At 43.0% G+C, this 23,350-nt stretch overlaps 1 protein-coding gene across 3 annotated transcripts in view; it reads right to left on the bottom strand.

Moving 5' to 3' along the window:
- Positions 1–6,518: 6,518 nt before the first annotated feature.
- The window catches only part of EBF1 (EBF transcription factor 1), a 390,388-nt gene continuing 373,556 nt past the window's right edge, over positions 6,519–23,350 (bottom strand). For all 3 annotated transcript variants that reach the window (XM_030328392.1, XM_030328402.1, XM_030328416.1), the window contains exons 12-16: positions 23,103–23,168; positions 21,942–22,119; positions 21,120–21,299; positions 17,269–17,463; positions 6,519–8,758 (exon numbers count right to left, since the gene is read on the bottom strand). In XM_030328392.1, the coding sequence (XP_030184252.1) occupies positions 8,727–8,758; positions 17,269–17,463; positions 21,120–21,299; positions 21,942–22,119; positions 23,103–23,168 (651 nt within the window). In that variant the 3' untranslated portion in view covers positions 6,519–8,726. The remainder of the gene's footprint in view (positions 8,759–17,268; positions 17,464–21,119; positions 21,300–21,941; positions 22,120–23,102; positions 23,169–23,350) is intronic.

The following is a 23,350-nucleotide window of genomic DNA, read 5'->3' as shown; positions in this document are numbered from 1 at the left end:
TACATTCCATAGATATACCAAATCTTGTGTCCATATATGTCTTAAACAAATGGGCTTCAAGGTCCAATGGAGACCCTCTGTTCTCGTACAAAGTTGGTGAGCAATTCACTTTTAATTGAGGATAATTGCACCGTTAAGGACCATTGAGAATTTAACAAATTTCTATAAAGTTACTAAAATATCACCTCATATAAAAGTAGGCCCCCAACAAGAGAATGCCAATTGCCATTTGCACCATTTCCGTGTTGATTTTTACGCTCTTTTCTAGGTTCACCTTAAGTTTAACAAAGCAAACTGACATTTTGCTGGCCATGAGGGTGTGTCATAATATTCTGTCCTTGTGGGACAGAATAGGGCTTAACATTGGCCTTTTCAGTTGAGCACATTGGGCTCTCAGTGTTCCTAGGGCATTAAATGTAGGGTAGGAACATTAACCTTTGAATCATAAAGAACAATATTGGGGATCTCTAATCTTTCAGCTGGTTGTAGCTGCTTTTAAAGGATGAAGATAAATTGACCAAGTCCCTAGAATTCCATGCACAGACACTCATGAGGCAGGTAGGAGTGATGGCAAAGAGAAGGAAGGGGCTAGCCAGAGGGGTATGGGAATAACCAGAGTAATGGCTCTGCTTGAAGAGCTACCAGTGAACCGAACTCCTGATGAGTGTCGCATAGACAGAGATGAAGGGAAGAATGTAGGAGAATGTAGAGATGCATTAAAAAAGGAAATGACAGAAGGAGGAGATAAACTGAGAAGGAGGGACATTGTGAGTGGGAAAATCGAATGCTATCCACTCTGTGGTGACTGCTGCCTCCATTTAGAATGGTCTCTCCACTTCGCTCCAGCTTTGCCTTGCTAACTCCTGCTCCGTCAGGTCTGCTCTCTTGCATGAGCACATCACTGCATCTTGCGGATATGTTCATGGCTTTCTAGTCTTGCCCCTCAGAATATAACAGGTCAAACATTAACGAGGAAGTATTTATGGACCTTCCCCTCCCACAGCCTGCCAAAGGGAATCATATTTGGTTATCCCAATACCTCCCCTTTTCCCAGCTCCACTGAATATGAAAGATTTTCTTGCTGGGAAAAGACATAGTTGAGAACAATGCAATGCAATGAGAGAGATGGGCAAAGACAGGAGGAAAAAAGAAAAAGCATGCAAACTCAGAATAGGCTTTTTGTCAGATGGGTTGAGGAAACCAGTGTCTGAATAAGGTGAGGAGTAAGGAAAAGGATAGTAGAGGAAAGAGAAGCTCAGTAGGAATTGCTGTGAACTTTACATTTAGATTATTTTTAATGGTCCTTAAGGGATTTGAATTTTAAAAAATCCAATTTCTTTCTACCTAAATTTGGGTGTTGACATAGGCTTGAATGTGTGCCGAGGTAGAGCCATATACTGTCTCAGATATATTAGGGTTATAGAAACATTTACCACAATGTGAAATTATATATTGGTGTGATTGCTTGATTCCTATCTGTGCCCTCCTCAGACAGTAATGGAGGAAGGAAACGTGTCTATTTAAGACACAATCATACCCCAATCCTTAGCACAGTGCCTGACACAAAGAAAGCCCTTAGTAAGAATATCTTGAATGAACACCTATGTTACAGAAAGCCATGGCTACTGCCCGGTTCTAATTCCTTTCCCTTTGCATTCTTTCATCTTATGGCTGCTACCGTCCTTGCCAGGATCCCACCCAAATCTATCCTGTGGAGCAAATCAACTTCAATGGTACTCCCTCCTTTTTGTTGACATTTGGTCAGCTCCTTTCTGGAGTACTAGATTCTCCTTCTAGCCCAATTCCCTGTGCAAGATATTTCCTGCAGAAAGCCGACCTCAAGCCTGTGGTTCATTCCAGGGTTCAGAACTTTCATTCTTAATATAGAATGTGGAAATTCTACCATCGGTGGGAAAAAAGTATGCCAAGTCGATAAAAATCGGTCCCACTGCAGCATAATTCTCCAGAGAAAAGAGATAAAACTGCTTGATGCTTAAGTTAAAAAAAAAAAAAAAAGTAACAAAATATTTCCAGTTCCGGAAACTGAATTTCATTCCTAATGTAAATATAGAAGCCTCTGGAGAAGATCATGGCTGGGAGAGGGAAGGAAAGCACAGGGAACAATAGGAAGGGATTTCACCACCCAGCTCCACAGCTTTATAGCAAAGAAACCACCCCAAGAAATCAACCGTATCTTTAATAGTAGTTGCCCCAGTCAGAAAATGGAGTTTGATCTTGACTTTTTTCCTCCCTCAATCCCCACATTGCATCGGTTGCCAAATCCTGGTGGTTCTCTCTCGCTAAGTATTTCTCCATTTTTTAAAATTATTGAGTATATTTGACATAAACCATTGCGTAAGTTCAAATTACACAGTGTACAATGGCTTGAGGTGCCACATTTATATCTTGCAATGTGATCACTACCATAGTGTTAGCTAACACCTTCATCCTGTCACATAGTTATCATTTCCTTCTGTGGTAGGAACAAATAAGATCTACTCTCTCAGCAACTTTGAAGTATATGATAACACTATTGTTGACTACAATCACAATGCTCAATACTTCTAATCCTATCTATTTTCTTCCTTTCTGTCCTCTTGGTCCAAGCTATTCACTTTTTGCCTTGAATGTGCACCGGCCTCTTAGTTACCCTCCATTTCCCCTCTGCCTCTCTTCAACTCATTCCCTATGTGGCAACGAGGGAAATATATGTTTGATCCCTGTTTACAACGTCTGCGACTCACCACCACTCATGGTTACAGTAAACATCCGTTGTCATATGGAGAGCAAAAGAAGAGAAATGAAGGAGGAAAGACAACAGACTCCGACAAATCCTCTGAGGGCACTTGCTATAACAGGGAGTGGAAAGGCGGCACATTGAAACCAAAGTGAGGTCAAATAGTTCTCTCCTTTCCTTTAAAATGGGATCGGATTGTGGGCTGATAAGAAAGTACTTCTGAGTAAGGAGAAATTGATGATTTTGGAGACAGAGGGTAATAATTCTAGCAGCAACAGTCTTGAGAAAGTGTGTGATATGAAGCATGCTAGGGCAGGCACAGCCCTGAGCATGGTGTGTTGGAGAGACTTTACTTCTCTAGAAGTCTACCTAAAAGTGAATTCACATGTGGGAGTCTTTCTGCAAGGCAAAAGGAGATGGGGGGAGAATGATGCATACATTTTCACATTGAATGTGGCCACTGCAGAATATACAGATTTTTTTTCCCAATTACATATTCCATTTTCCCATATTCCCATTACTTTCCATTAATTTTAGTTATTTTTTTCTCATATAGCCAAAGGCACTGACCATGGCCTTCCATGGTCTACTTGCCTTTATCTGCTCGGAGAGCTCCTGTTCACACCGCTCAGGCATTCCCTCTTTGCAGTGTTCCTTGATCTCCATGGATAGGGCAGATCACTATGACCCTCATGTCAGGCTGTGTAAACATCTCCTTTAGTAACTTGTCTTTTGGCCAGAAGTCCCAAACTAACATTCTTGAGGCTCATGGATTTTGTATGCCCAATGAAGTGTTTTTAAAACACTATTTTTGGATTAGATGACAACATCTTTAAAAAATGAAAATTTCACACCAAAAAAAAAATCCAATAATACATATAGCATTCTTGAAAAATGAAAGATGGACCTCACTGGGCCCACATTCCCATGTGGGGGCAACTGCCTAGAGCAAGCAAGGTGCTCCCTGCTTTTACCCCAGCTCACCCCCTCTTGCTTTACCAGCAAACACAGGGCTGTGAATTTATGTGCCAAGCTGAGCTGAGACTTGGGCCCAATGGGCAGGAAGTATGACTGGTTTCCCTGTGTATCGTAGCATCTAGTACAGTGCCAAGCAGCATACATCAGGTGCTCGGTATGTGTTGTGAATCGAACTTTCCAAGTTCTGCAGTGTCCTCACATCTGCACACTCTAGTCCCAGAGCCTTTCTGTTTCCGAATGCACAGATCCATCCCCAAAGCTCACATCCTTACACGTGCCTTCATTCCCTCTACCTAAGGTGCCTGCCCTAACCTGGTTACCTAATCCGTCACATTTCCTCTCAAATGTCACTTTCTCTAGAAACCTTCCCCAGCCCTTCAGGTTAAGTCAGATCCCACTGTAATATACTTCCAGAGCACTCTGGACTTTTTCTTCATTGCCATTGTGCGTTTGTTAGTATGGACTTGTGTAGTGGCTTAACATCTGTTTCCCACTCAACTATAAGCTCCATGAGGGCAGGACCAGCGTCACTGTTCTCACTGTGGAATCTATCACACCTCACCCAGTGCCAGGTGCATAGTAAATCTTCACAGTGTATGTGAATGGATGAGTGAATGAACGCTTGCAAGAAATAGGCCTTAAGGAAAGTGGAGGCCAGTGTGTAGAGGTGTAGATGTCTGTTTTCTACGGTGGGGCAGTGTGACACGCATGTGTCTGTCACTCTCAACTTTCTAAACTGCTTTGATGGGCATAGATTTTTCTTGTCTGAGACTGTGAGTGTTCTGGGGGCAGGAGCCTCTTGTTAATTTTTTTTTTTTTTTTTTTTTTGCCTTCTGTATCGAATACAGGGATGTGCATCTAATACAGAATTCCAAAAACAAAAGAAAATGTATACTAAATGACCAAACTAAGCAACATGTATTTCCTTTTTAAGAAAATGACGATAGCTTCTCTACTTATTAACTTGTTCATTACACTCTTTCATTACTTCCAGTTGGGCTCTATTCTAGAGCAAAAGTGTATCAACGATGCCCACCACAAATGATCGAGATGGTGGTTGTGTGATGGCCTATTAGCTCTGGTCATCAAGTTTCTGTGGTCTATGGCTTATTTGCTAAGTTTTTGAGGCCTTTTACAAGCATCATTAACCTTATCATATCCAACAATTGCAAAAGCAGGGAAAGCATTGGGCGGACAACTGGAAAGACTCATGGTTTTGATAGAATTTAAAGTGAAACCATTTAACAGGAGAAGGTGCCTACTGGGTGTTTGGGGAACGTTTGACTCCAGATGAGGTTGGTTTTATCCAGCAGAGTGTCTTATCCACAAGGGATCTAAAGCTGTAGATCATAGAAGCTTCTGAGTTCACACATGCCTCCTCATCAATGAGCCAGGGCACATAACTAATTGACCAGAAGGCTCACTGGGACTAATTAGCAGCTGTATGTGAAGAGCTTGGTTCAGACTCGTAGCATGGAGGATGGCATTCTACAATGGCCAGATCCTGGACTCACAATTCAGTCACTATAGGGGGATTGCACTGCTTGGCTGGTAAAATCGTTGAGGCTCCTGGCTCCTCTGTGGGCCAGTGTGCACATGTGCGCATCCATCTGCTGCCGCCAGAGGGCAGCAGTACGCTGTGCGTGTGCAATTTGCATTCCCAGATTGGCAAATCCCCAAGGATTTACAAAGAAAGAGCGTGGGTGTCTCAGGACTACCCAGATTTCTTCTCTCTGGGTGTCAACACTGGTCTGAGTAATTGCAAACACAGACCTTCTACATATGTTGGACTTTGGCTCATCTGAACTATTGAAATGAATACACAACTAGAAGCTGCCATCACAGACAGGAAGTAACTTTAATTAAATATTGTGAAAGTTGAAAAGTTTTTACAGCTTGAATTTTTGCAAAAAAAAAAAAATTATAACAATCTCTACAGTAGTTAGGTTCTCTAACAATTGAACTGTACAGTGTGTGTCTATTCAAAAAGTTTGATAGGAAGGTGAAAGGTTAGTAGACTCAGAGATGACTTCGTTAAGCTGCATCCTAGTACAATGTGAGGCCAGGGCGTGTTAGGCAATCCAGTCATCCAGAAGCTGTATTTTTCCCCCAAAACTGAAATCTTAATTCTCTATTTCATTTTCCTCTTAAAGCCATATTCTGTATTTAGGGGAACATCTTTTACTTGTAGAAGTTTTGTGTTGAAGAAAGAGGGTCAGAGGGCCAGAACATCTTTTCATCTAATCAATATAAATAGAGGCAACAGAATACAAATTATACACATTTTAAAGGCTCTTTGGACTTTCAAGAAAAGTTCTAACCACTACACATGGCTGACAGATGGGTGGCGTTTGTTGTCAGGGTCTGAGCCGGACACCTCACCGGCTGACCATTCCTTCACAAACAGTTAAGGGGCTCACCAGACAAAATATGGCTTTAAATTGTATACATCTTCAGGCCAGCGCTTACCACACGAATTCAGACAACTTTTCTGAGTACCGAGAAGCAATGCGTCCACCTTGCTTACATTTTCCAGTTTTTTTATTATTATTAATCATCATTATTATTATTTCTCACCTTGAAAAATCAGCTTTCCTCCCCCTCCCTTCCCTCCCACAACCCCCCTCCCCCACCCGCCCCAACCCATAAAAATCGCACTCTGACAGTCTAGTGAAAACCATTGCAAAATCCATATGGGGGCATGCACAGTTGCAGCATTGTTGTAAATTTCTTGCTCTACTAGAAAAAGTTACATTGTCTTAAGGTAACAAAACAGTTCTTTTGTGCTTTTCCATTTCTTTGTTTTTTTTTTTTTCTTTTTTCTTTTTCTTTTTTCTTAGAATGTTAGTGATGACTGACAGTTCTGGTGCACAGTTACAATGTACAAGTGAAATGAATATGATTTGCATTGTTAAGGCATCCAATCTGCTGGTTTATATTTATGTGAAAGACAGAGGAAATATACAAGCAGACTTAGGAAAGAAAGTATGTTCATTGATTTCTATGAAGTTTCTCCCCCGAAATTCAATGCACAAAATGCGTCACTCCAAAGGGAGAGATTCCATGCATATTAATAGAGTAAAACAGCATTAGGGTTTTTTTTTTTTTGTAAGCTTCCAAAGCAAAGGATACATTTTTTTAATCTACAGAACTAAATGCTACAAGAATAATATGCTACTATTTTTTTTTTGCCATATATTGGAAAAAACTTCTTAACTTACAAATAATACAAAAATAGACAATGGCTTTTGGGTGGAAATAAAAAAAAATTGAAGCATGGTTTAAAACAAAACTAAAAATAACTATAAATGAAATGTTTAAAAATCACATTGAAACAGCTAATACAACTGTAGGTGACCAAACAAATACGCACTTTTCACATAGCAAACGTACACAATAAAATAACCTGGGAGTGGGAGGAAAAGGAAGAAGGGGAAAGCAATGTACAAATTCCAAAGATAAATACATTATTTATATGGATATTTTACAAAATCCCCTTGAAAACAAAAAGCCTTTTAATTAACTTTGCAAGTATGTGCAAGCTAAAGGTAGTGAGCTTTTTTTTTCTTTGCAAAATATGCAGTAAAATCTTTTTGTGATATTGAAAAACTGTCTTAAGACATTAAAATGTATAAATAGAACGACGACTTTGGCAAAAATCACAAAAAATCTACAGTATTTATAACTACATACAAAACACAACAGCAAAGAAAAAATATCAGGCAAACGCATCCTCAGAGCTTTGCTGCGTCTTTGCTATTTATTCTTACTTTTAAGAACACTTCCCAGATAATGAGAGCAAAAATTCCATAGAACAGAGAACTATGTTTTGGAGCTCTCAACCTTCTTCTCCTTTCTCCCAGTTTCCTTTTACTCTGAATTCCAAAGCACTTAACCTGTCCCTCTAATCTATTATGTTACAAACGGTGAGGGGTCACCGATAGAGGTGTCATCTCAAATGGGAAATCCGAAATACCTGCCATGTTGCTTTTTGTCAGCTTTTGGAGGATTGGTATGAAGTCAGCATTTAGGATGAGTCAATTTAAACTTGCAAATGGCGGCGTGTGAGTAGGATTTTGGCTTGATGACTGGAGGGCAAAATGTGGAATTCTAATTCTGTGCCTGGACCCTGTTCCGTGCAGTCTCATAGGGGATTCTCACACAGTATGTGTGCCATCAAGCTCTCCAGAGGCCATTGGCTTCAGAAGAAGTTGACATAAGTAAAAGAGAGAATTATATCAGGTTTAAATATGCAGTTTTAACAATCTGTCTAGAGGCACTGGATTTTTGAGTAGAAGGGAAAAATGTGATCACTTACATCACTTTTTAACTTTCCAGGCTGCATTTATTTACACAGTTACTTAAGACAACAATACAAAAGAGATAAATAAGCTTGCACTGCTAAGGGATGGCATGTTAAGTTAGATATTGAAAATGCACTGTCTGAGCTAACTACCATTTGATATGCTTTAAGGCGCAAAAGCCGACCCTTAGTTTTCTAAAAAATCTAACTGGCATTCCTATTCTGTCCCATACAAGCTTTTTTTTTTTTTTTTCTTCTTTTCTTTTTTTTTTTTTTACTTTTTTGTAAATATCACCACTTCATTCTCCCTTTACACAGCTTTAAAAACATCATAAATTAAAACATGGAGTCTTATTTATAGTGTCCCTTGTATACAGCTTTACGGTTTATAAAAGACAAATGATTGCAGAGTTAAGCTTAAAAAAAAAAAGAAAGAAAATGAAAAAGTGGATTTGCTTTTATCAACACAGAATAAATATATCCCCCAAATACTTGGGAGGTACAACTTTTAACCAACACTGCACTTGCAGAACCCTTCCAATTTCAGTATTTGCAAGGTCGGTGATATTGTTTGTTTAAAAATCTGCAGTTATTGTGATTCCTCTTAAAAAGGCCTGAGTTAAAAGTTCCACTCGGGGACTTGTATCAGATTACTCTCTGTAGCAGAATCCAACCTCTTCATTAATAAAATTCTTCAAGGCAATTCTTTCACATGGGAGGAACGATCATGCCAGATATCGCTGTGGAAAAAGAAGACAAAAGTCAATGGTTTTGCAGCCAAAATTCTCACTGAGGAAAAAAAAAAAAAAGATGGGAAAAAACACCCACACACCACTATGTTGGTTGAATATTAGTCACAAATGTGCTCTCATCTCCCCTGGAATGAGTTTTTGTTATAAAATATACATGTACTTTATTAAAAATGATAAGTCAGCCTGTGTATGTGTCTTTAATGGAATAGAAGATGCTAAACATCCCTCCAAATCTGATTTCAATCTTAAAACATAACTGGAAAGTTGCAGAGTTTGAATATCGCTGGGAAAGTTGCAGCCCCAAACCTTGCAAACTAGTGAGAATTTCCAGTGTGTCCCTCTTTTTGCCCCTCCCTGTGACTTCCGTAATATAAAATAAAAAACTAGTTCATCCCACGGCTCTGTGCTATTTGCGAAGACTGAATACTAGAACAGCAATCTGAATGCCTATATTTCATCCCTCATACCGGGGAGAAGGAAATGCCAGCCACCTCAGGCCTTGTTCTGGGGAATATGAAGCTGGGAGAAAACGTGGAGAAGGAGGGGAAGGCAGGTTTGCATGAACCTGCAGGATGTCTCCTATACTACTGCTGCACTCAAGGTTCTGGAATGGTCTGACCACGTTCTTAGAAAATTATAGCCTAGGAAAGCTGGGGCGAGATCCTGGGGGAAATGAAATCAGTTTGGGGTAATCAAAAAATCTTTGGAAGTGCTCTGAGTTAGAAGCCCGCACACAGTGGTATTTAGAAAAGCACGGAATCCGACAGGCCACTGTTCCACCTCTGGCTTTCCTGCTTTCTGAGTATGTCTCCCAGAGGTAGTTACTTGTTTCCTTGAACCTCTGCTTCCTCAGCTAGAAAATGCAGTTAACGGTATTTGTAAGGGCAGTGATATTTTTAGGGTTGTTGGAGATTTAAATAAAATAACATATGTGTGGTGCTTGGCCCAGCGTCAGCTCCAGTAAAGACCTCATAGAGGTTAGCTGCTATTACTTTTAACCCATCCCTTCTGCTGCCAAACTAGCTGTGTGACCTCATGCTAATTGTTTAACATCTCTGGTCTGTGTTTCTTCTTACATCAAAAAGGCACCACCCCATACAGCATACTTCATATGCGGAGCATGAGGAATGAAGGGATGTCTATAAGAAAGTTAAAACAGTATGGCAATGAAGGGATGTCTATAAGAAAGTTAAAACAGTATGGCAACTTTGAAATATTTTGGGGTAAGAGCGATGTGTCCATTAGAAGCAAGAGGCAGCCATCTTTTGCTTCCAAAGATGAGAGAGAAAGTCATTGCTTTCTTTTTGTTGGCAACTCTAAATTTAAATTGATGTCCTTGTCAGTGATGACTGAGTCTAGGAAGTGGCTCTCTTCGTGTCCCAACTCTCATGTCCAAAAGAATGTGCCTTTTTTAAAGCAAACCCCAACTACTACAAATCCTGCTGCAGACACAGGGAGGCTAGGTGAGCCTCTGAGCCCTGCAGTCCCCACACCCCTCTTGTTTCCCCTCCCCCACCCCCAACATTTTAAATTCAATTAAAAAATGTATTTTGCCAAACACTTTTTCCGTTAATTTTTAAACCCATCTGTATTCACAGGGAAATTTAATCCACATGTTTCTGATTCATATACACGTAAATCATCCAAATGTTGTTTTGCAAGAGCCGTTCTGCAGTCCAAAAGCTCCTGGAGTCTTTTCGTAAGCCCTCATAAGCCATTTTTCTTAGAAACAGGAAGTGTCTCTTGCCAAATGCAGGCCAACTTAAACCCCCAAAGATTCGAGATCAGTTGGAAAAGCAGTCCCCCTAAGATTCAAGTGAGCCTTAGATCTGACTGAAACGGGGAGCTCAGATTTTCAACCCAAGCCTTAACTTGAAACTCCAAGATGCTATAGCTCCAAAGGCAAGGGGGCAGGGGCTCTTTGCACTGTGACAGCTCAGCCCGGCTCTGCCTCCCTAAGGATCTTTCATCTAGGCTGGAGGTGAGTTCCGGCACCCTTATTAAAGACAGGTCTTTCTGTGGGAGTTCTAAGCCTCTGGCAAGAGAAGCAGATCTTACTTTTGCCTTCCACCAAAATCTACTTTGTGTGCCTGGCATTAAAGGGCAGTGCCCTATTGGACAGCCAGCCAGGTAGCTCAGGCAGTGTCAATACGATGCAAAGCAAAGCAGACAACTGACAAACTTCCTGCTGATTTGGTCAGTGGGTCTGGCCAACATTTATTAAGTTTATTAATTGGGCCCTGAAAACATCAGGATTTTTTTTTTTAATTTTGGATGGCCAGAAGGAAAAAAACAAAAAACAAAAAAATAAAAAAGATCTAGCAATCTAGGGCCCCATTAAAAGTTATAAAGCAAAGCTAACTGATGTGCTAGTCCATAGCTAACAGTGCTTCTTAATCTGGATGACAGGGGGTGCAGACTCCAATGCCCTGGGAGCCCAGACTGGGAACATAAGTGAGCGATGTGCCCTGGTAGGGATCAAAGCGACTCTGCCAAGGGCATGCCTTCTTTAGAGCGGGCTCCCCCAACGCTGCTGTGCAGAAATGCCTGCTCACAACCACCAGCTTTTCTGAATTCTTTCAAGAGAAGATGGAGATCTGAATGTTTTAAAATACAAAACATCCCAGTTTATACATGTTAGCGAACAGTTAAAATTAAAAACAAACAGACATATTGGAGGGTATCTAGGGGGAGGCTTTGGCCTGTCCATACCTTCCTACCGTGCCTTTGTTGGCCCTCAGACTTCTCATAGAGCCTAGTAGACACCATGGAATCTCTCTCCAGAAGAAGACCTGTATGTACCTGCACCCAACACTCTGCATAGAACACTGGGGTCACAGCTCCCTACATCTCATCTGTGACTTCCTAAACTCCAGATGCAGAACACTTCTTGATGAATACATTTTAGGACAAGATCGCTGTTTGTAGTCTGTAAGCTGCTATACCTGTGAAGAGACCTTTTTATAAAGTAATCCCATTGCATGACTGCAGGGAAGCTCCTGGGTTTATAGGAGCTGTTTTTCCTGTATCTGTGCTTCAATCCTCAAGATTACTTACGTGGGTGAGAGGGATGGGTGTTTGAGGCTTGGAATGTTCCAGAAAAGCCGTTGGCACACTGACTCGCCCAAGTGGGGACCATGAAGATTTCCACAAAGACACAACACTGTCAGAGAGTAACACATGCCAAACTTCACAGGACATCATCAGACCGAGGTGGCTCTGCCATTTTCCCCGGCGGCAGGGTGATCATGTTCTCTGACAGAAGCTCAGAAAACTATTGGTTTGAAAGGCCATGCATTTTTCATTAGGGTTTTCACATTTTGGTAAGAACAAAGACAAAATGAAAAGTTTTGCAGAGCTGGGAGGGTTTGGAGTGAGGGTGGAATGTGGTCTTCCTCGAACCACCACATGTGTAGGAATTATGAGCTAATCAGGAACAGAATAGGGGGAATATCTTGCACAAATTGAGCATGTACACGGCGCAAAAGACAACTCCACACGATCGCTGTGGGACTGCAAGATATCTAGAATCAGGTAGGGCCAGCCAGCCTAAGCTATAATAAGGTGAGGAAAGAAAAAATTCAGTGCATGGGTACAATTTTTGTGAAATCACTCTGGTCTTTTGTTTTTAATTTTTCACTGCAGAGACTGTCCAGGACATGGTTAGGGTTTAAAATCACTACCCTGGGGGGAGGTCCAATCGCATGGTGACAGCCTCCTTGGGGCTGCCTCTCTCTTGATTAATGAAGTCCTCTGAGGCCTGAAATTGCATAGTAGCCATGCTCTAGGGAGCATAAGCTTTAGGAGAAGGGAGAGGACCTCTCCAGGACAATGACTGGGCACAGTGGGTCACTCGAACCCTTGACCTATGAAAATAGACACACCTGGGGAGTCAGGATCAGTATTCATCAACGACTTTACCTAGATAGGAACGGAGAAGATTTCTCTGCATTTTCTCTTTAAATCCAAAATACAGCCACATTTTCCAAAGTTTTCCATGGGATGTTAATTGGTCTTCACATTTGGAAAAGGGTTCTCTGGGCAAATAAGTTTAAAGAACTAAATAGAAGACTTTTTGTTTGTTTTGTTTTTTGTTTGTTTGTTTGTTTGTTTAACTGCAGGGTGTCTCAGAGCTTTTAATAAACTTAGGTACATTGTGTCTCTCCAAGACAGGGATTCAGTAAGCACCACTTTCTAGATTTGTTTGACCATAACACTTACACTTTTTTAATAGTATATCTTCTGAGATTCCAGAAGTGCTGAGATAAGATTTGCTTTATCCTAAAAAAGTTTCTCAGACATATGGTAATTTGTCCAAGGTTTTATCTACCTGGTAAAGAAAGCCAGTTGGAATCGCAGTAGGAACTTTGAATCATAAAATCTTTGTAAAGAATGGAGTTTATGACTTCCTTGCTTAACCTTATCCCCACTTCTTGGCCCCTGTGCCCCGGGATGCCGAGTGGCTTGCTGGTTACTGTACATTACTCTTTAGCTCCAGTTATCTTCAATCCTCTGCTTGACATGATGCCCCCTCCCCATCTCCCTCTGCCTGAGTCCCCCTTGCCCTATCTCCAAGGTCCAGTTCAACGGCACCCTTCTCTGTGAGGCTCTTCCGAATTCCCCCTAATCTTCCCCTCCTCTGAATTTCCACAGGTGGGTGCCCAGCCTCTCCCAGACAGACCTGCCTGCTTTACTGTGGCGTTATGTTTCCTTTACCCCAGGGAAAGATTTTAAGGTCAGGATTCTGCAGTCCACATGGACCTCACCCAGTGACTTGACTTTAGTGTGGCCACATAGCATAGGGGCTCACACAGTAATCAGTCTGCCGGGCTTTTGACCCCAGGCTCTTCCAATTTCCTAGCTGTGTGTCTCTGGATGAGCCATCTTGGCTCTAAGGCTTGGTTTCTGCATCTGTAGAAGGAGGACAAGGAGCAGCCTACATCAAGGATGACTGGGAAGAATACATGATATAATGCAGAAGCCAGGCTGGGAACAAGCCCTCCCATGCCAGCGGCTGTGACCATCGTCATCACCATCATGGGAGACTGCAGTGCATGTTCGTTGGGGAATAAACATACACGCAGTCACTAGAGGAGGCCATGACAGGGCTGCTGAGAAAAAGGCCTTTAAGGAGTTGGCAAAACAAACAAACAACCAGTACAATTAGTAGAGTGGTAGCTGGGGGTACACAGGTCTTTAAAACCCTCAACAGCCTAAACATGTCACCTCTGATCTTGTTTATATGGTCAATTTGCTTGATCAACACTTTCATCACTTGCCCTGTCTTAATGATCACAGTTCTGAACTAGGAGAGCCCACGTGAAATTACTATAACAATGAAAAGGAGAAGGAGGAAGGTCACACTTCAGAGGCTCTCACCACCCCTTTCTGTAACCCGTCTATGCCCTTTCTCCACAGACCAGCAGAGTTTAGAAAGCTAACAATGAGGTCATTCTCCAGTTACAGGTGTAGGAGCCCACGTCCCAGCGTCCCTTTTGTCAGGGGAGACTCCGAGACCTCAGGCAGGAGCTCCCGGGAAACAGTGGCACAGCGCACCTCAGGCCACAGGCATTGGGTACAGAGGGCCAAGGCGCAATTCCAGTCATGGGGGCCCTGGTGAGTGCGGCGGCTGGGAGTGGAGTGGGCAGGAACAGGGACAGGACAGCTTAGAGGAAAATGGTGTCAGTTAATTTGACTTGAATCTCTCTACTCATACCTCCTACCCTGGCATCCCTCAAAGGTAGGGATGTTTGGTACATGACTGTGTTGGGAAAAAAAAAAAAAAAAACAGCAGAAAGAAACCCCTGGACACATGCTGAATTAGAAGGAAAGGGCAATGTCGTCCACAACAGCAAATCCAGCACAAAGTGTGGCCCTGAATTTCACCTCGAACCCTCCCCACTGTGCAGCCATAAGTGAGAAATGTGACAGAGAGATGGTGATTCAGCCACTTATCATAACAGGGGAGAATGGTCTCTGCACTCTTGGAGCCTGTGAAGACTTGGGTTAGAAATGCCCTGGATAACAAATGAACAAACTCTGTATGAGTCCTTGTTTTGAAGCCATTTCATTGTTACTTAAGAGCACCTGTACATGCACGTGTGCATGTGTGTACGTGCATGCACACATGCATGCGGACACACACACACACACACACGCACACACACAGTAGCAGAGAGATGTCCCCTAAATCCAGGACATTCTGCAGTTTGGGCTGAGTCCCTTCCTGCTCCCTGCTTGGTCTACACGGCAAGAAGAGACCTGGCCTTGCCTAAGGGCTACCTGCTTATGTCACCGCTGGCCAGTAATACAGCTACTGACCCTCCAAGAGCTATGGGCCTTTTCTTCTCAAGCACCACCTGTCAGCTCCTGATTACAAACCCCATTCTACCTTATTTTGATATCAAATCTATGTTTAACGAGGGTGGTGATAAGCAACTCAAGAATGGCAGATTTCTGCTTTCCATATATTTTATCCTTATTTAAACTAGAAGTTATACTTAGGCATTACATCCTTAGTTTGCCAGCCGGAGGTGTACTGAGGGTGACAAAGCATTCTTTTTAGCTGAAAAAGAGTCAGATTTGTATGAATGGGTAGCTCCCCTTTGTAGGGGTGGGCACGACGCATTGTGAATAATACTGTCTGAAATGTAGTTCCATTGTCAGATTCTTTTCCTCTGCCCTCGAAGATGGCTTTGCCAATGCATGTTCAAGGGAGGGACACAAGCATGTTTTACTGGGCATGACTTTGGCTGTGCTGGGCAGCTTTGCCAGCAGGTTTCTGAAGAATGTTTAGCAGAGCCTGTATGGAGTCTGAAAGGCAGAGTAATTAGAAAGCTCAGGTTCTGGAGTCACACAGTTTGGGTTCAATTTCGGCTCTATTATTTATAGCCGTGTGACCTTGAGCAAACTGGGCCTGAATTTACCCATCTATATAAAGGGAATAGTACTGACTTCATAGTTTCTTTGAAAGAATCAATATAAGATTATATCAATGTAAAGCATCCAGTACCGAGTACATGTATACTCTGTATAAATAACATAAACAATATACATATACATAACATACATACACATAATGTGTGTGTGTGTGTGTGTGTGTGTGTGTGTGTGTGTAAGAAACAGAGCTGAGAAATCCCAGATGGGTATGCCACCCTCCTGACCCCTCTCGACCCCCATGGCTGACCTCCATCAGTGAAGATGGCATGACAACCAATGAAGGAAGGCACTGTGGGGAGCTGTGTGGGGGTTAGGGGTGCAGACTCTGCTGGGGTTTATATTCATCTCCACCATTTACGGGCTGTGCCTTTAGGCAGGTGTTTACTCTCCTTAAACTTCAGTTTTATCATCCGTACAATGGAGATCATAATATCCTCATATTTCACTAGGAAGTTGTTAGGATTAAGTAAGATAAAGCGTGCTCAGTGCTTAGCACAGCGCCTGAAACACGGTTCAGTGCTAAATAAATGGCAGCTGATTATTTTATTGATCTTATTTCCCTGCCAGATGCCTTAGGAATCCTGGATGCATCCTTTTTACCCCCCTCTGAGTAATAAACTGCTTGGGAGACAGAAAGAGGAGATGAATTTTTGAGCCTGAGTTTGAAGCCAGCTTTGGCCACACACTACTGCCAGAAATCAAGCAATTTCATAATTTCCCTAACCTCGAGTTTTCTCATCCATAACGTAGGGGCTTTGAATGCCCAACACACGCTCCTGCTGTGAGGGATGAATGAGCTTGTGCAGGTCAACAGTACCAGGACATGAGAAAAATGTAAGACACAGTGGACCCATTTTAAAAAGGGTGTTTTTTTTTTCCTCAATGAATAGAGAGGTCACCTCAATTCTTGGTGACTCTTATTTTCCATATTCCGTGATGGGGACAAATATTGAACAATTTTAATATGATCCAGAATACTCTAGTCATATTTTGGGGGTTCTGGTTCCCAATAGTCAGTGTTGGGCCTTTGGTCTATAATGCTCTAACCTCAGGGCTCTGGTCAGGCCACGGCTCACCCACTCCCCGTGATCAGCCCCACATACGTTCACGCTGACACAGTCAACAGGTAGGGAAGGTTGAGTGACCTACTTCAGGAGAATGCCAGTCCCGGGAGAGACCCTGCAGTGGAGAACTTGCTAGAGTCCACAAAAGACTGGTCTGATTATGGCGACCACAGGGAATGAAAGAGGAGAAAAGAGAAATGATGACATTAGTAAGTGGAAACAGTATTCTCAAGCAAATCCCGGGCCTGAGCAGAATTGCTGGAGTTGAAAGAGGACTGCTCAGGCAACTCCAGTAGAGGAGGGATGCGTGGGGCTAGGGGCTAGGGCCCAGGGCCAAGGACAGTGAACACAAAGGAACAAAAGAAAGGAGGGCACAGAGAAGCAGGCTGGCCCGAGGCTGATGCCCTTGCACCAGTGACGCATCTGCTTCAGGCCCTGGGGGGTCGGGGGAAGGGGGTGAAGTCAGGGCATTCTGTTGGCGTGGGTGGGGCTTACCTTGCAGGCTGTTCCCATTGGTGCTGGTGCAGGTGGGAGGCGGGGAGGTCTGGGGTCTGACGACTGGTGCAAAAGCACTCTTCTGTTTCACGGCTGAGACCATGTTGGCTGGTGAGAAGGAGAAGATGCCCGAGGAGCTGCTGCAGTTGGAGGGGAGGCTTGTGGAGGAGGCCATGGTGGGGCTGGATGGCACGACTGAGTGGGGCAATGGGAAAGGAGAAATCAGCCTCTGCTGGCATCTTGAGATGAGGCCCTTCACCCAGCCACCCTGCTCAGGCCACCCTTCCAGCATGACCCTTCCCGAACTCTTGGGATCTTGTCTGATTTCATCACTTAGTACTTGTACCGAGTACTTTCATTGCTGGTGGTCTTTTATGTATTTATTGTGGGCCTACTATGTGCCGAGCAGTGTGCTACGCACTGGGGCATCCCAGGCCAGGAAACAAAAGTGCTCTCATTAGGGATAGAGTAGCACAAAATAATGACAAAGGTGAGCCTGCCAATTCTTCAGAGGCAGGGAAGAGAACCAAAGAAAGCTTCATGGAAGAGGAGTCAAGGGAAGCATTCCAGGTGGGCCTGAACTAAGGTTCTAGCAAAGTGGCTGGGGATATAAGAGGCAGGAGGAGGCCAGCCTGAGACAGCGTGGTCACTAATGGAATGAGAGATGTGAGGAAGAAGGGTAGGTGGAAGGCCATGTGGACAAACAGACTGCCACAAGCAACATTTGTGGATAATGCAAAACTACAAGTCAAAGTTCAAAATTCTTTCTATCCCCCATGGAGCTGTACATGAATGCTTGTGAATTAATAGGCAGTAGGATAGGAGCTTTATGCAAATACTCACAGTCTAGTAGTAGTGGGAATGTGGATTATCGATGATGGGAGATTTTTGGCAATTCAGAGAGGGAGAAAGCCTAGTTGCTTGGAGACATGAGTTTGGTAGATGCACATTCTCTACCAACACGGTCCTTTCAGCCTGGCCATCCATATCTCGCTAGCTGCTAATAGTCTCATGGTTACTTCAGGAGACAGATTTGGTACAGAGTGAGTCCTCTCCACTCAAGACCAGTATTTTCATACACTCACCTTCTATTTCCTCCATCTCCTGGGGACAAGTATGAATCCTGCCCAGTGATTTTCAGGCATTTCATTGAAATTCTAAGTACTTCCTTCTACTGTATTATTTTTCACGTTATGTAATCAACATTACATACTGCTTTATCATTCACAAGAATCTTCATGTCGTTTTCATCTTATGTCACTGCCAAAGCAATCTTAAATTGGGGCCTATTACATCCTTTTTATACCTGAGCAAACCGACCAAGCTGAGTCTCAGAAAATAGTTTAGTGACATGCCCAAGGGCCATAGCTAGAATGCAGGGAAGCCAGGAACCAAAACCAAATTCAGTGTCCTTTCTACTACACCACCCTGCAAAGGAAACAGATAACCAGGGGAAAAGGTCTCCTTCCCATGAGCCCCCCCAGAGAGTCTAAAATGCTGTGTAGGTGGCTGGCCTTCCCTTGGCCTCTTGGCTGTGGAAAGTTAGGGAAGCGGGAATCAAATGGGAAATAGGCAGCAATTGCCATCAGGGGGAAATGACCCCTTGTAATCAGCCCTCGGCACTACACAATCCAAAGGCAGCGAATGCTTTACGGAGCAGAACACAGAGCCGCCATCCTCAGAGTTTTCACAAACATTTTCTAAACTGTACTTTTTCTTTTAATGAGGCCAGCATTTTTATACATCTCTTAGGATTTGTAAATGTGAAAATACGCTCAATAATAACACCCATTTAAATTGCAAAACTCCTGCACTGGAGGTTTGATTTTTAAATATTCGTAGACTTGAAATCCTGCTGGTTCACTGAGGAAGGCAATTAATCTCGTTGGCAAATGCGATCATTATGTGTATTTAGAGGTGGGGAGTTTGAGGGGGGTGGTTAACAGAGGAAAGGGTGAAATATAGTCAAGCAGCTCCATTTGTTATAACGTTATTAGTTATCAGCCACCACACCAGAAAGTGTGTTCACCAGTGGAATGTCTTATTTTATTTTTTATTCTGTTTGGAATTTTTCAACATGAGTGGTTTATGAATAATTAAATATTATGGAAGCAAAAATTCAAATCAGCTGGGCTTTGTGTTTATTGTTTTATTTGCATTTATGCAGATAAAACCATCCCATCTGAGAGCCTATTTGAGAATTTAATACTATATTTGTGAGCACTGAGGAAATCAATTAATGGAAATTAAACGTTGGAAGTTTCACAGTCCGACAGATGCAATCTCGGGCTGAAGTTGTTGCGTGTCTGCACCGGCTTGGGAAGACAGCAATCCAAGCCCCTAAATTGAATTGCTACCATATAGCAATTAGTTTATTGATTTAATTAAGAATGCCACCTTTTAATTTTCAGGTCATGATTGAAACATTTTCTGATTGAGTAGATGGGAGAACACTGAAATGATAGATCTATGAGAAACAACCTTTCGATGAATCAAAATCCAATGTGAAACTGGTCCCAAACACGGACTCTTGAGTAGGCAGGCATAATGTATGCAGATTATTTGGGGAAATTATAAATGTTCAAAAAGCTGCTGATTCCAAACAGATAAAGTGGAAATATAAAATTTAGCACACACAGAGCATAAAAATTCACCCAGAAAGGAAAAGGCTCTAAGTATTACTCTCAGAAATAACCACTCTCAAAAGCCAAGAATGATCTTTCTCCTTTCAAAGGATTAGAAGGCTCTACATTTCCAATATTAGAGACAGTGTGGTTTTTAGGTTTTTTGTGTTTTTTTTAGCCAAGACTCGTTTTTAAAAAATAATGAATATTCTTTCATTTAACAACACATCTTCTATCATTCCACAAATGTCTAAGAGTTTGGCCTCATTTTACAAAACAGAAGAGTTACACACACTGTCCAAGATAAACTTGGTTATCTATGTAAAAATCGTCAGAGGCAGATAAAGAGACTGTAGAAACACAGCCCAGGACATTTTATAAGTAAAGATGCCAGTTCCCTGAGGTTCTTTAGATACAATCTAAATGTTGCACCAAAACGTTCTTTAAGCTCAACTTCTTTAAGACAAGGAAGGACATGGCACCAAAAAATAATTCTTGTACATGTGTGTGTTTTTTTTTCATCTTGCCAAATTATTGGAAAATAAAGTGGTTTTTTTTTTTTGTTTGTTTTTGTTTTTTTTGGTCTGTTGTTATTTGTTTTTAGTACACATCAAGCACAGAGGAGAAAAATTCCAAGCATTTAAAAAAAAAAAAAAAAGGAGTCATATTCCTAAAGGGAGAGATTTTAAGTTTTACACTATTGGGACTATGCTGCAGTAGCAGCATAACTTATTATTATGATTCCATCATCATGATTCTTCAGGTTTACTGAACGTGCCTCTTGTGGGCCAGGCATCAGGACAAGCTCATCACATGCACGATTTTATCTCATAACAACTGTACGGGATGGGTGTTAGTTCCTTCCCCACTTTGCAGATGCGAAAACTGAGGCTTAGAGAGGAGAGAACTTGCCCCTGGCCACCGGTCAGTGACTGGTAGAAGAAGGAGTCAGACCCCTCTGCAACAGGACTTGAAGCTTGGGTCCTGGCGATGACATCACACCACTGCTTCGGGTTGCAGCACAGTTCTGGCCAAGAGGGAGACTTTGGGATGAGGAAGGTGAGCAAGGGAGGGCAGAGACAACGGCACCTTTCACAGCATCGCCTGGGGCCCCCTTGAGTGGTGGGGGTCCTCAGACTGAGGAGACCTACACAGTGGGCCACACAGCGTGACGCCCAGTTAACCAAGCAACACGCGCAGAAGCGCAGGACACACAAGTCTACTTACTGGCGTAGGGCGAGTTGGCAGCTGAGCCGTTGAGGAAGGTCGGAGAGCCGCCCAGGTTGGACATGGCGGCAGTGCCGTACCCGTTCATGCTCGTGGTGACGGAGTTATAGTTGGTCTGCTGGGGGGTGGTGCTCGGCACGTACCCGTGTGGTGACACGCTGCTTGAGTTGCGGGTGAAACCTGAGGGGTGGGGGCGAAACCGGGATGAGGGTGGCAATCCTGGGAGCCTCGGGAAAGGAAGGGCTCTGTTTCTTGCCCCGCTGCCACATCCCAGAGGGAAGGGCTTGGGTGATTCATGTGTGTGGGTTGGTAGTGCTAGCTCTGTGATTAAAATGGGAAGCGAGCAAAACACACATTTCTTAGGAGATCATAAATACTTAGCAGGGCCGTGAGAAGTGGCAATGCAGGGCCTATAAATTATCATTTTGGAGCAGAAATAAATCCCAATCTAAGAGATGTACCCTGGAGTTAACAGGTTCCTATTCCCTGGGCGAGGATGATGTGCTTTGGCCCCTCAGAACTTTAATTCCAACCCTCTTTGCGATCTGTCATTCATGGTTTATGGTGAAAAGTCAGATGGAGAGATGGCTAAATGCATGCCTCCTTTCTAGCCCCCGAACCAGACTGCCAGCTGCGAGCGCTATAACCCAAATTCTACAGTAATATCTGATACACAGAAACTAGGAATCTCCCCTTTCGGAAAAAGATGTTTTTAAATAAAAATTGTTTTATGCCAAATAAGTGGTCGGGGTGGGGGGTGGGGAGCACTCTGAGGTTGGGAAGGGGCAAGGAAATGGGGAGGGAGAGGAACAGGCTCCTGACCCTGATTGGTGGCCTGTGACGCCTCCGAGACATTCACAGCCAGTTGTCCACTGAAGGAATTCACGCCCATCATTCCCGCGTGGACCGAGGTGTTGGTGAGGGCCGGGAGCTGGCTGTGGTTGCGGGGGACACTGTACAGAGCCTCTGCGATGTCAGCGGCCCTCTTCAGAATAATTTCCTGCAAAGTAAAACAATACTCCATTTAGCTACCCTTAGTCATACTCCCAGGAAAACCATTTTTTCCCAGTGTTTACTATACGACAGGCCTGGTGCTCAGGGCTTCCAGTGCTCTAACTGCATTACCTTCTGCAACCTCTCAGCAAACCTGGGAAGAAGTCTCATCATAATGGGCCCATATCGCAAATGGGGGACTGAGGCTCAGAGAGAGGCCAAGAGCTCACATAAGGACACTAACCTATTAGGGATAGAGCTCGGCTGCATAACCTTGTTTGACTGACTTTGAAAGGCCATTGTCTTAGCCCCATATTACTACCCTTCCATATTACTACCCCGCATGTGACAGCATCATGGTGTCCCCCCGACCCCCACCCGGCAGCCAATAACACACAGGAACTCTGGTGGTACATACACACACACACACACACACACACACACACACACACACACAGAGGCTACAACTCCTCTCCCGTACTAAAGCTAAGGGAAGGCTGTAGATAACTATCTGTGTCCCTGAGTATTAGTGGAACTGTGTCTCCTGGACACTGATTCAAGTCACACACAAAAAAAGAGTGAATGATTGCCCAGACGCCTAGTTTCTAGAGCAATTTGACTCATATACATGGAGCTGCTCTGTGAATAGAAGCAGACAATTATAGTCAGGCCTTATCATTCTTTTTAGGAGAGGAAATTAAACCCCCTTTTCCTCCTAAATCTGCTTGAAAACCTGAGAGGAATAAAATAAAACACTGGTAACTCTCTTCCTCAATTATGAAGTACATTCCCATGGAAAATTTGTTTTAAATGGAGTACCTATTCTCGTAAGGAAATGATTCCATTGAAAAGGTAATAAGAGATTTACAAAATAAGAAAGAACGGAATAGCCTTATGTCTCATGTCTGGATGACACGGAACTCATGCAAGTGGTTTTGTGTTTTTCGCCCTTTTTCAACACAATAAGGAATCTTCAATAGTCATGCTCACCTGGTTGTTGTGTGGCATCCCATACAGCGCTTCCACCAGGTCTGCAGCCCTTTTGAGTATTACTTCCTGTCAAGAGAAAAGCGGATACAGTCGTCTGAGTGAAGGCCACTTGTCCTCATCTCTTCACAGGACCACGTCATAGTCCCCTCTGGCCATACTTTGTCAACACACTGTTTTAAAGGCAGTAGCTTGGGAAACCCCAGAATGCTGTTAAATCACCAATTTATCCCTGTTCACATACACACTTA

Source organism: Lynx canadensis, chromosome A1, assembly GCF_007474595.2.
Source record: "Lynx canadensis isolate LIC74 chromosome A1, mLynCan4.pri.v2, whole genome shotgun sequence".
Taxonomy (NCBI): domain Eukaryota; kingdom Metazoa; phylum Chordata; class Mammalia; order Carnivora; family Felidae; genus Lynx; species Lynx canadensis.
The sequence above is the reverse complement of the archived record's forward strand: the minus strand, read 5'-3'. Positions and strand labels throughout refer to the sequence as shown.